The sequence below is a fragment of the Helianthus annuus genome, chromosome 6, assembly GCF_002127325.2.
Source record: "Helianthus annuus cultivar XRQ/B chromosome 6, HanXRQr2.0-SUNRISE, whole genome shotgun sequence".
In the NCBI taxonomy this organism is placed as follows: Eukaryota; Viridiplantae; Streptophyta; class Magnoliopsida; order Asterales; family Asteraceae; genus Helianthus; species Helianthus annuus.
Window position 1 is genome coordinate 59,657,473 of NC_035438.2, and position 12,882 is coordinate 59,670,354.

Below are 12,882 nucleotides of genomic sequence, written 5' to 3' on the forward strand. Positions count from 1 at the left end.
AGTTACGTGTTTCTTCAACCATCCACAACCAAACCCACCTTGCCGTTTACCAAATTGTCACCCGAAGCTCTACAGAAAAGACGCAACAAAGGTCTTTGTTTCCGTTGTCCGGAGAAGTACGTTCCGGGTCATAAATGTAATCCTCCGCAGTTCCTTTTAATCGCTGATTATGAGGATGATAAACCCATCGACACCAATGAAACCGATGCTCTTTTATCCATTGCCACCGAAAGTCTCGACATCAACCAATCCCATCAATTTTTTTTCATTGTCCACAGCCGCTTACGGCCTTTCCTCACCACAAGCGTTACGTATTATGGGGTACATCCAAAACCAACCGGTACAGATATTGGTTGACACTGGGAGCACACACAATATTATTCAGCCTTGAATCGTATCGTTTCTAAAAATACCCCATCAATCCATTCCGCCCTTCTCAGTTATGGTTGGTAATGGAGATAATCTGCAGTGCAATGGTTTTTGTCCAGCTCTAAATTTGGCTCTCCAAGGGTTGGCTAGGCTGCGCACCTTAGGCCCATTATTAGTAGATTTTTCTATTCCACAATTGACTTTTAATGTGGGCCAACATGCAAGTGGTGAAGCCCAATCAAACCAAGTTTCTCCTACATCACTTAAAACCCTACTACACAAAGATGTTGTTGCATCACTCCATACCCTATACTTCCAAATCGCAAATCCTAACTCCCCACCAGAACCCATCGTACCTTCTCAAACTAACCCGAAAATCAACACCTTGCTACAAAAATTCAACCACATCTTCCAAATCCCAACCCAGTTACCTCCAAACCGCCCACTTAATCACCATATTCCACTCTTACCTAATACCGAACCCATAAACGTCAAGCCCTATCGATATCCACAGCTTCAAAAACAGATTATGACAAAGTTGATCTCCGAAATGCTTCGCGATGGCATTATCAAACCCAGTCAAAGTCCATATTCATCACCGGTCCTTCTTGTGCAAAAAAAAGACGGCTCTTGGCGATTTTGTGTTGATTATAGAGCTTTAAATTTGGTGACCGTCAAGGACCGTTTCCCTATTCTGACAGTAGATGAGTTATTAGATGAATTACATGGCGCAACTATTTTCTCAAAAAATTGATTTAACAGCCGGGTACCACCATATTCGTTTGGCAGCTGACGACACTCACAAGACGGCATTCCGAACGGTTCATGGCCATTATGAATTTCTCGTTATGCCTTTCGGCTTAGCGAACGCACCATCAACATTTAGGCGACAATGAATAACCTGTTTCACGACGTCTTGCGTCGGTATGTGCTCGTTTTTTTCGACGATATTTTAGTGTATAGCTGCAAACAGTTGATCAATACTACGGCCATCTACAACACGTTTTTGAAACTTTGTCACAGAATAACTTCTTTGCAAAACCTTCTAAGTGCATATTTGCAGTTTCATCGATCGACTATTTGGGTCATATTATTTCTGCATGTGGCGTACAAGCTGACCTGGAGAAATTAAAGGCTATTCAAAATTGGCCGGTCCGAAAAAACATCACCGCCTTACGTGGATTTTTGGGGCTTATGGGTTACTATCGTCGTTTCGTTCGGAACTATGCTTTATTGGCTACCCACTCACGGATATGCTAAAACAACAAACATTTTCATGGTCTGAAGCTAGCTCCAAGGCTTTTCAACAGTTGAAAGATGCTATGATTTCATTAGTAACACTTGCCCTACCAAATTTTACTAAACCTTTTAATGTTACTACGGACGCTTCCAATGTTTCTATAGGTGTCGTTTTGTCTCAAAATGATCGACCCATAGCCTTTTTTAGTAAGAAAATGGGCCCTCGAATGTAGGTCTCATCTGCTTATGTCCGAGAGCTTTTTGCCATTACGGAGTCGGTAAAGAAATGGCGGCAATATTTGTTGGGTAGGAAGTTCAATATCTTCACGGATCAAAAGAGTTTGAAACACTTGTTGTCACAAGTCATTCAAACCCCGGAGCAGTATAAGTGGGCCACAAAATTACTCGGGTTTGATTTTGAAATTCACTACAAACCGGGGAAAGAAAATAAGGTTGCCGATGCCCTTAGTCGCATAGAAAGTTCACAAATTTTGGTTGTTTCGATTACCGAGCTCATATGGTTTAAGGAATTGCGAACGTTTTATGATACACTAGCTGGTCAAGAATTAAAGTCCAAACTGTTGAAAGGAACACAGCATAGGGACCTCTTCGTTTGGAACGACGGCTTGTTGTATCACCATAACAAGATATTTATACCCGAAAAGTCCAAACTGTTGAAAGGAACACAGCATAGGGACCTCTTCGTTTGGAAAGACGGCTTGTTGTATCACGATAACAAGATATTTATACCCGAAAATGATTCCATTCGCCATTTATTGTTACAAGAATTTCACTCTTCAAGTGCTCGTGGTCATTCAGGAGTTCGCCCAACAATTAAAAGGTTAGCTGCTTCTTTTAGTTGGCCTAAACTCAAAACCGATGTCACCAAGTTTGTAACCCAATGCCGCATATGCCAACAAGTTAAATATCCTACCCACAAACCCTACAACTTACTACAACCGCTTCTGATTCTGTCGTCAGCGTGGCAGGATGTGTCTATGGATTTCATAACCCATTTGCCCATGTCTAACGATAACACAACAATATGGGTTGTCGTTGACAGGTTCACCAAATTTGCTCACTTCATGGCGTTACCACCAAAATATGGGGCAGTGTCATTGGCCTCAATTTTTTTACAAAATGTGTATCGTCTACATGGAATTCCCAAGAGTATAGTGACGGATCGTGATCCTATTTTCTTAAGCAGGTTTTGGCAAGAGCTTTTCAAACAAGTCGGCACCAAACTGAAATACTCCATGGCGTACCACCCCCAATCCGATGGCCAAACGGAAGTTGTTAACCGTTGTTTGCAATCTTTTTTACGTTCTTTTGCAGGCGATGAACCTCATTCTTGAAGCAAGTACTTGTACCTGGCAGAGTATTGGTACAACACATTATATCATACTTCCATCAACATGAGCCCTTTTCAGGCTTTGTGTGGTCAGCAAATTCCAGACGTGAATCGGTACAAGCCGGGATCATCGGAAGTTCCATCAATTGATGCAACAGTTGTCAAGTTCCAGCGCCTTCGTTATTTGGTACAACAAAATCTGAAATGAGCTTAACAAAGGATGATGTTGTTGGCAAATGAGCACATGTTAGATAAGGAATTTAAAATTGATGACTGGGTGTTCCTGCGTTTATGTGATTATAGACAACAGTAAGTGGAGTTAAGGACGAACAGGAAACTTTCCAAGTGTTTTTACGGACCTTTTGAAGTCACTGAACGGATTGGTAAAGTTGCTTATTGTTTCATGTTACCACCGGAATCAAAGATACATCCGGTGTTCACTGTTTCGCTATTTCGAGAAGCAAAAGGGAATCCCGAACCAATTCCGTTGCCCGAGTTTGTGGAAGCAGCTAAAGCGACGCCTCAACCGAGCCACGTGTTGGATTACAAGTGGGTGGAAGGCAAGCGTAAGGTACCGGTGGAATGGCAAGATGCTAATCCAGCTGAAGCCACATGGGAGTTGTATGATGAGATACTGATCAGATTTCCAGAATTTCTATTTCAGCTCGAGGACGACCTGGTTGCTAAGGAGGGGGCAATTGATGGGGCCCAAAGCGTTACTGGGCTGACTGAAAGGCCCAAGAGGACCATAAAGAAGCCCGCTAAGCTGCTTGACTGATCCATCACGCAAAGTTGGAAGTGGATGACTGTTTCTTTATAAATTTATGCATGTGTTATTTAAATTCTGCATGTTTTGTTTAGTAACTGTTGCATTTGCGTAAGTGGTGTAGGTACTGGTTGCATGCATTCCTAAGAATAAGGAAACATGGGTAGGAATATTTCATGGGTCCCTGCATATTTAATTCCTGTAACATTTGCATCGAGAATTATTCAGAAAAATTGCCCCAAAAAGTGTCTCTTCTTTAATCTTTATTCTTGGAGATTGACCTACTCTACAGGCTACCTTATCAAATAAGGTTAGCCTACTCTACAGGCTACCTTATCAAATAAGGTGGCGCCAACCTCTTTGATCAATGGTTCTAAAGCATTTGACGAGGTTCTCTTAAATTGGCTAGGCTCAATCTCTAAACCCAAACCGAGGAGGCTTGTGATAAGACTTTTCACAAGTGATAGACTTTTTGCTGGATGAGTTGAACTAATACCATATTCCTTAAATTGATTAAGTATTATAGAACTTGGTGTCTAAGTAACAATTGCTTGATCAAAACTAAGAATGTGTGGGTAGTGGGAGTGCTTGCCTCCCATGCCAATAAACCCCTCTTTACTCCTTATTAGTCGTTTTCACTACTTCCTTTTACTTGCCAAATTAAAAGAAATGCTACATGATCAAGCTCTGATACCAATTATTAGGATCTGAGTTTAATATTTGCAAACTAATGTTAATTATCACAATACAATTCATAAATAGAGAGACATTATCATATATTGTTTTATTGATTCAAATAGTAAAAAGTTTTACATCAATGATTTTACAATCTCTCCGCAGCCGATCACTCACTAGAACTATTCGTACAAAAAAGAATGTGTGTGAAGTGATAAATAGATCACTAATAGGTGTGATCTATTTATATAAGTACTAAAGCTCTGTTCGTGATGTGTTGATGTGACATTGATAGTGATATCTAATATTTCTAACCGAAAAGATTCTCAGAAACATCTGACCAAATCTTATTATCTGATCTAGGCTATACTAAACACTGATGAAATGAATACTGTTACATTGAGAAATCACTGTCTAAGCTATGCTCTGTTGCAGTTGTCCAAAAATCTATTTGGCCTAACAGATGTTTGGTCTTCTTCATCAGACCTTTGGCTTGATCAGAGCTTTGGTCTTCAACAGATGCTATCCTTTAACAGTTGCTGGTACTTTTGAACAATGGTTCCAAGTCTTCATCAGATGTTAGTCATGCTCTTTGAACAGATGTTCTGAATAGGTGTTCAAGATTCACTATCTTTGAGGAGAGAATTGCTTCACTAACTGTTTATTTCTTGATCAAAGAATCATGTCTTGTCTTTTAGATATCAACTATTTTTTGTAGGTCCAACATGTTTATTGTTAAAATGGATTACCATTTCTAACAGATTGTGCTCTGTTACCCTGAGTTCTACGCTTCTCGTGGAGTGTCCCACGGGCACGCTATTTAGGCACCGATAATGCGTGTTCCTTCCGTGACGGAGAAATTAGTTCACGGTGTCCCTAAGTACAAGTGTGGTACATAGCTACTAGGAGGCGTATGGATCGATCCTAGGATTACTGTAGGTATATGGTTTGTGAGTGCTCACACCCATCATACCTGTTATTGTTCGACTCAAGGGTACATCCATATGATGCAGTTTTCTTATGGACTTGTTTTTCTATTATCATATACTATTACTGTTATCACTTTTACTGAATGTTATAGTTACATTTGTTGTTATTTGAAACTATTGTTGTTATTTGAAATTATTATTCCGTACGGGGCATTTGGCCCATTTTGTATATTCTATTTCACCATAGGTTCACAGGTTACTTTGGGCAGTGTGAAGAGTGAAGAATAAACCCTAGGATGCTAACCGAAGATGTTTATTACTTTTATAAAATAACATTGTATTTTGGCCTTAGGGCTATGAACTATCTTATGGCTTGTAACCTTAACTTTTATATTAATGGAACTATGTATTATGTTTTTTTATCACCGTTTCTAGTGACACGCCATCCCTATCCGAGTTGTGGTGTTACATCTTCTTTTTAAAAAGTGGAACCAAGACGTTACATGGATTTAGTGATAGTAGTCACTAGGTGGATATGAACGATGGCGAAGAACAACGAGAATAGTCTTTTATTATGGTGATGCACCTATAACATGGGGTTCTAAAAAACAAAGTGTTGTTGCATTATCGTCTTGCGAGGCGAAGTTCATGGAGGCTATCTCAGACGCATGTCAAGCGTTGTGTTTTTGAGGATTGCTATCGGAGATAACCGGTGAAACGGATGAGGTGCTGCCACTAAGAGTGGATGCTGCCACTAAGAGTGGATAATTCATCCGCTAGTAACAAAGATGAAGCAATAAAACAAAAAACGGCTTGGTTGTTGATTAGCAGCAACAAGAAAACCAACAAGATTAGCAATAAAAATGATCCCGGTTAAAGCAAGAGAAGGATAGCAAGATATGAAAGCAAGAAAGCAAGAGCAAAAAGTAAGAACAACAAATACCAGTGTGGTATGATGGGGAAGAGAGCAAGAGAAGTATGACAAAATTAGGATGAAGGGAGAATATTAGACTTTAACTCATTAGGGTGTAAGGAGTGGTTAAACACTTGAGAGTCGCAAACTAAAAAATCAATCAATGAGAGTGTGCCATGTCAAAGTGGTATATTATGCTCAAAAGTGTTGGCAATGGTTTAGACACTTGGTGAAGTGGTAAACTATTTAAAAAAAAAGGAAAAATGTGTGATTGGTTGAAATGGAATGGACCCCACCCCACACTACCCTCTCTCTCTCTCATACACTCGCTCTCTCTCCTACAATCATCTCCCCGCATCGGCATTGTCTCACCGCCTGACCAAAGTCAACGCTTCGGCAAAGGGTCAGCGGCGGTGTTTGCCGCGCGGCAAAGCCCTTTGCCGAGCCCTTTGCGGAGCCCACACCGTATACCCTTAAGTTTAAGTAGATCAATGAAGAAAGTTGATGATGTGACCTATGGCAAGATGGACAAAAGGCCGACATCGAATACATTAAATTCCGTGGACTAAAGCCACAGGCCCACTTTCTAGTTTCTACCATTTGAAATCTTGTTTAAAAGCCGCATAACGTACCGGTAGTGGTAAGACTATATGTAATCATTTTGGAAAATTATAGGGTACATTGATGCCGACTTTTCTTTGGGAAAGTTAACTAACATTCATGTTCATGTATTGGGGAATTACCTACAATTGTATGTTATATTGTGATAATGAGACATAAGTCATAAATCAAACTTTACACCTTAATAACCCATGATCATCTTTATTGTTTGCAATAAAAAATATATCAAGCAAAAATTGGTTAGAATGTAGTATAATCTTGTCATAATCTAATGTATATCATATATGGTACATTTTTGAAGGTTTCAAATTCTGGGTAACATTGAAATACTCCAATGTCCGAACCCACTTTTCTTGAGTCTTCAACCGATGAACCGCCACTGTATCCGGCCATAGCTCATGTGTACATCTTGTTGCTGGCTCAGGATAATCATACATAGACCACTTAGCATTATACCTGTTTTTCGCACGTCTTCCCTCTCGAATCCAGTCTCCAAAGACCTTATCTTCAGGCCCAACCAGATGTCGTTTCGGTATATCCGAATCTTTTAACCACTCAACGATATCCCACGATACCAGATACCCCATTCCCGACATGTAATGCACAAATGGATCCATACTAGGACATGGAACAACATACCCATAGTATAGATCTTCTCTTGGTAATGGCATTAAAGATTCCACCAATTTTGGTAGCCTGAAATACGTGTCATCATCGCCTTTGATGACATAATGGTAAGGCGGGTTGGCCGGGTTAGACTCGTCTTTCAGCATATCCGGCAGGCTCGAGAAGTATGTGTAAGTCTTTCCTTTATCCATGTTTTCTTTACAGTTCAATATTATGATATCATTGTAAAGCATTATCTCAAGTGCTATTAGAATCCTCTGGTCTTCTTTTGTTAGGTTGCAAAAGACGAACTTTACATCGATCTTTGCGCCTGCCACTGTTTGTGTCCCATAAATGAGACGCAGGAAGTGGCGGCGTTGGTGGTTGTCCGCGAGTGTTAGAATCCCAATGAGGATTCTGATGTCATTTTCGGATGATTTCATGGGCAGTAAAGAGGTTTCTGAAGAAGGTGAATGGATGGCAGTACATTTTTTGAAGTTTGATAGATTGTTGAACTGGATTTCGTTGATGGACGCCAACGCGATCAAGAACGCGATGAAGATGAAAGATATGATGATGATTTTCTTGCCATTTCCGAGTTTTGCTGCTTTCTTCATATTGAAGTAGGTTGATCTAGGAAATGAGGTATGAGATGTGTTGAAATTTTGTTAGATATAAAGCCTAATTGATGTAAAGTTATGCATTCTTGAAGAGAAGTGTTTGAAGGAAAACCAGATGTGAATAGACGAAATTGCCCCCATGGGATGGATGGAGATGCAGCCTGAGTTGACTAGCTTCTGGGGCGTTTTTGGTAAATTGCAAGCGATAATAAAAGTGTAGTGGTGCTAAGCCTAACTTAAATTGTAAACTTGTTGGTCTTGGTAATAGAGGGTTTTTGCTTGAATAGTGTCTAAAGTAGTCTTGTTTTGAATGAAACTTTAACGGTGTGAATAGACAAATATACCCTTGGAGTAGCCAGATTCTGATGAATTTGGTTGAGGATGTTTTTGGTAAATTGGCTTGAGAAAGAATAAGGGTGCGTGCTGACCATGTGATGGTGATTCTGAACCTAACTTAATTCATACGCTATGTGTGTGAATAGACAATTTTGCCCTTGTAGTTTAAAGAGATAATGCTTGAGTTGACCAGCTTTGATACCTTGATTGAGGATATGTTTGGTAAATAGTTATTTCTGGTGCATCACCATATATGAACAATTTTGCTTGGAAAATGGCTAAAGTCACAATGGTCAAAACAGTTTTGTTTGGCATACATGCATGAACATGCGTGGACCGCTGAAATTACGTTAAGAGATGCTTCAAATACAGGTTATTGCTCTTTTCAATGGATTATTTTTAAATACTTTGTTTTTGTAATTCAAGACATCGTATCGCACATGTGGTTTACTTTTGAGGGGTAGAATAACGAAAAATACAAGTAGGTGGTTCTCCTAAACATTGTTCTTATTGTAAAAAGCTTATGAATCCATTCTATATCTATATCTACAAGGCGGAGGGAGATTAATCAAGATCTATATTTATATTTACTAGTGATAATACCCGCGAACTTCGTGGTTGAATAAAATAATATGTTTTTGAGGTATTGACAAATAACATTATACGTTTATGATGATAACGAAATTTTTCAAAGGAAATTATTATGGAACTCTCATGTTTACGAAGTAAATTAAACAACCAACGTACTACTGATATAAACAAAACAAAAAGATAAATAAATGATGAAATAACCACAAAAGTTTTTTTTCACCTGTTTTTAACGACAAAACGGAACATTTTATTACCCACAAACCGGCCACATAGGAAGACGCTAAGCGACCCATATTACAGAGACATCAGATACTACTAAAAACTCAAATGCACTACTCATGTTACTAAACATGATTCTAAATTGCTAAATGAAATTGCCCCCATTCATACCAAGACACACCCGATACCTTTAATCTCTATCGACACCACTTGAACGCCTCCTCTTTTATTTCTTTAGCCAGTTTGCTCACCAAAAAGTTTCTATCATCAAATAGTTTACAATTTCTATTCTTCCACAGTCGCCATAAAGTCTGTAAAAAAATCATATGAACCATCTGTTTTTTTTTTATGTTAAGCTCAAGTTACTTACATTTTGCAGTCTACTTCCCACCGAATCTGGCACCCGACGGAATTCTGAGCCAAGCATACACCTGTGTCCACACCATTTTTTTCCAGACATGGTCCGCGGTCTCCACCGATCGCTCACACAACCTACACAATAATGAAGGCAGGATCATACCTCTATTTGCTAATGCCTACACAATAATGAAATTTGCATGCCACCCAAAAATATAAAAGAAATAATACATCACATAAATAACAAAAAAAAAAATGATTTCGACTCTAAGAACGTGTTCACTGTAGATTTTGTGGCCATACCCGTGTACTTCTCTCTTTATACAGCCAAACGCGTATATACCCTTTCATGCATCCTTTGACGGTATTAGTGATAATCCGTTTTCCATGATCAACAAAACTGAAGCAATGGGACGCCTAGAATATCGATCCAATCATTTAACGAATAAAATTCAGTGTTGTTCTTCTAGTGATCCAGAATTTGGATCAATGTAAACCATGGTTCAAGCACTATGGTAAGCCCACACATTCACTAACAGTTCCAATGGCCGACAATAGCAATGTTGCTTCTGTATTCATAAAAGAAACAGATTATGAGTACAAAAATACAATCATAAAAGCTCAAGGATTCTAGATTATTGTCATAAGAACTCAAATCAGTTGAGCAAACACATGTGCATCTTTATTGTGCGTTTTAAAAGAGGTGCAAATTGGCAGGTAGGGCGAGTAATATGTCAAAATGCACCCGCGATGAAAGTTGTAACTCTATAGTACGCGTTAACTTGGAAACGCCTGTTGTCTGATATCGTAAAAAGTGTATATTAATAATATAATGATAATTTTATATTTTTAAACTCAAGAAAAAATGTATACAGAAAAGGATATTACAGTGCAAACTTCGGGACCTCGCTCACTAAATATCCTAAAGGCATTCAGTGGCTGTACTTGCATTCATGTGCAAACTGCCGAGAGAATCATCAAAGATCCTGTAATAGAATCAAATGAATGAGCACCAGGTCAGGTAGACAATTTCAAGATAATTTGGATTCTATTCGCTTACATATGGTTTAATTAATATTCTATTTTTTTATACCGTCTTATTTCTCGCATTAAAGTAAAATGAACTTTTTTTATATAATATATATGTTGACAAAAAAGAGGTTGCCTAAAAAAAATCATGAATTCTAGGAAAGAGGAGGTTCACATCACCTAGCTGTGCAGTGAAGACCAGTGACTGCCATCTTCAGGCATTGGTAGAAGTAATTTTGGTCTATGATGGCAACGCATACATTCGGCAGAAAGTATCCTAAAATGCCATTCTGCTTGCAACAAAAGGAACCAAAGTTATGTTCGTAAATGTTCACCCTAGAGTATAGGTAATAGGTAAAAAAATATTGAGGCCAGGTAGTGTTGATGGTTGACACACAAGCCCTTCTGTGTCATTTTTAACTAATAAGTCCCTATAAACAGACTATTTATCATAATGGAGCCAATTGCTCAATCAAACATGCAAAGTAATTTGATTTATTGTCTACTTAGGACTACAGCTTCATTATTTACCCGAATACCACCCAAACTTGTTGTCATAACATCCTTGTTAATCAATTCAACCGGAGTCGAACCAAGAAGACACTTCACTCATACCTTCTACTTTTAGAGATATAACAAATACGCATATTATAATTTAACTCAACTGTCATATGGCGGTTAATGAATGATGACATGGCTGTGTAATTTGGTGCATAATTAGCCCTTCTCCATTCTTCTGGCAAACATAAAACCAAAAACAAAAAGGGTGTAAATAAACACATATGTTGCTTTATCATAATCAAATAAAAAAACAAATACAAAACATGTTGTGAATTATAATTCACCACCTTGTGTGATCTCTGGTACTCCCTGAACCTTGTTTGAGAAAAATGGTTCAGCCTCTATCAAAGTTTCTTGGACTGGAGCTTCTAGAAGTTGCAAACTTCTTGATGAAATCAATCGATTAGACAATTCAATTCAATTTAAAGTTCAATTAAACAACAAAACACGTAAAGTCTACGATAACGGTTTTAGGGTATGAATCTAGATTAAAAGTGGTAAGATATTATAACAACTACATGCATACCGTGATTGACGAAATGTAATTGTTACCAAAGTACCAGACGACGTGAACTTCGATTCGCCTCCAGAACACCACTAACACCTGTGACACAGCACCAAAATCAAGCATAAATCATCGCAAAATAGAAGCAAAAACATAAAAATAAAACCAAACTAACACGAATCGGTTAATAAGGATAACCTGAACGTCATCATAGCTCCATCGGTTGAACAAAAAAGAATCGTTGCTAGCTTTTCCGTCATCCACAAAAAAAAAAAAAAAAACAAATCATAGTTGATAGTTCATAAACCCTAGGTCATAATTCACTATACCAGTCCAATTAATCCAACTGTTTTGATCTAAAAAATGAAAAAAATACATGCTACATAAACCCTAGGTCATAAATCAATCTACCGATTCAGTTATTCTAACCAATTTGATATAAAAAATTACGTCATCAGATCATTGTTGAAGATTAGATGAAATCGAATAGTGAAAACGTACCTTTGGAATCGCCAATGTAGAATACGACAGAGATTTAGAGGTTTAAATTAGAAGAAGCTTCAATCAAAGAAAGTTAGGTTTGGAGGATTAAAGATTCAGAAAAAAAAAACTTACATGTTGCTTACAATCGGAATTGGGGATGAAGATACATAGGGTTGCTCCACAGGGAGGCGGCTAGGGTTTCTTCATGGAGGCAGAATGTGAATCAGGGAATTATTAATTTCTTGTTCATTATATTAACAAAATAATGTGTGAGAATGTTACCTCATCCACTTCTAAACCTTCTAAATCGCGTAGATGATGTGCTAAGCTGTTTTTGAACTATTTTGGTTACCATGGAATTTGGCATCCAACTTGCTTGCTTGTAGGAAGTCCTGCACAATTTAACAAAAAAACATATCAGCTCAAAATTAAATATTTAGTTATTCTCAACTGAAAATACATTTCCTCTGTTAGAAATGTAACTACAAAGAACGTACAAATGACTTTTAAAGGCTGAATAGAAACTGAGTTGCCTATAGCCAGCTGGTTACAATATCATAAGATTAAATAGAATATCCAAAGACTTTTCTTTTGTCGGGGTCTTCTAAGTAGCCACTTTTGTACTTTGCTGATAAAAAATCAAAGAAAAAAAGTTCATCATGTTCCACACCACATTAAACCTTACTATGTAAAAACACGCACAAACACCATC

The 12,882-nt window shown here is 38.1% G+C and overlaps 1 protein-coding gene and 1 long non-coding RNA gene across 3 annotated transcripts; both read right to left on the minus strand.

The window, feature by feature from the left end:
- Positions 1 to 7,036: 7,036 nt before the first annotated feature.
- Positions 7,037 to 8,126, minus strand: LOC110896558 (beta-1,3-galactosyltransferase pvg3). The gene has a single exon (XM_022143831.2). The coding sequence runs from the start codon at positions 8,084 to 8,086 to the stop codon at positions 7,142 to 7,144; it is 945 nt and encodes a 314-aa protein (XP_021999523.1). The 5' UTR covers positions 8,087 to 8,126; the 3' UTR covers positions 7,037 to 7,141.
- A 1,029-nt stretch (positions 8,127 to 9,155) lies between these two features.
- LOC110894566 lies at positions 9,156 to 12,622 on the minus strand. Of its 2 annotated transcripts, none has more exons than XR_004861405.1 (11): positions 12,453 to 12,622; positions 12,303 to 12,371; positions 11,886 to 11,935; positions 11,709 to 11,786; positions 11,470 to 11,567; positions 11,287 to 11,357; positions 10,802 to 10,911; positions 10,481 to 10,578; positions 9,896 to 10,161; positions 9,606 to 9,727; positions 9,156 to 9,546 (listed from the first exon to the last, which is right to left on the minus strand). It is a non-coding gene; the product is annotated as an uncharacterized LOC110894566 (long non-coding RNA). The 2 variants fall into 2 exon arrangements; XR_004861404.1 differs by having other exon boundaries at positions 11,470 to 11,564; positions 12,453 to 12,621.
- Positions 12,623 to 12,882: the final 260 nt, after the last annotated feature.

Excerpts from the sequence above, each read along its gene's own strand:
- LOC110896558 (XM_022143831.2), bottom strand. The coding sequence starts at position 8,086 with ATGAAGAAAGCAGCAAAACTCGGAAATGGCAAGAAAATCATCATCATA.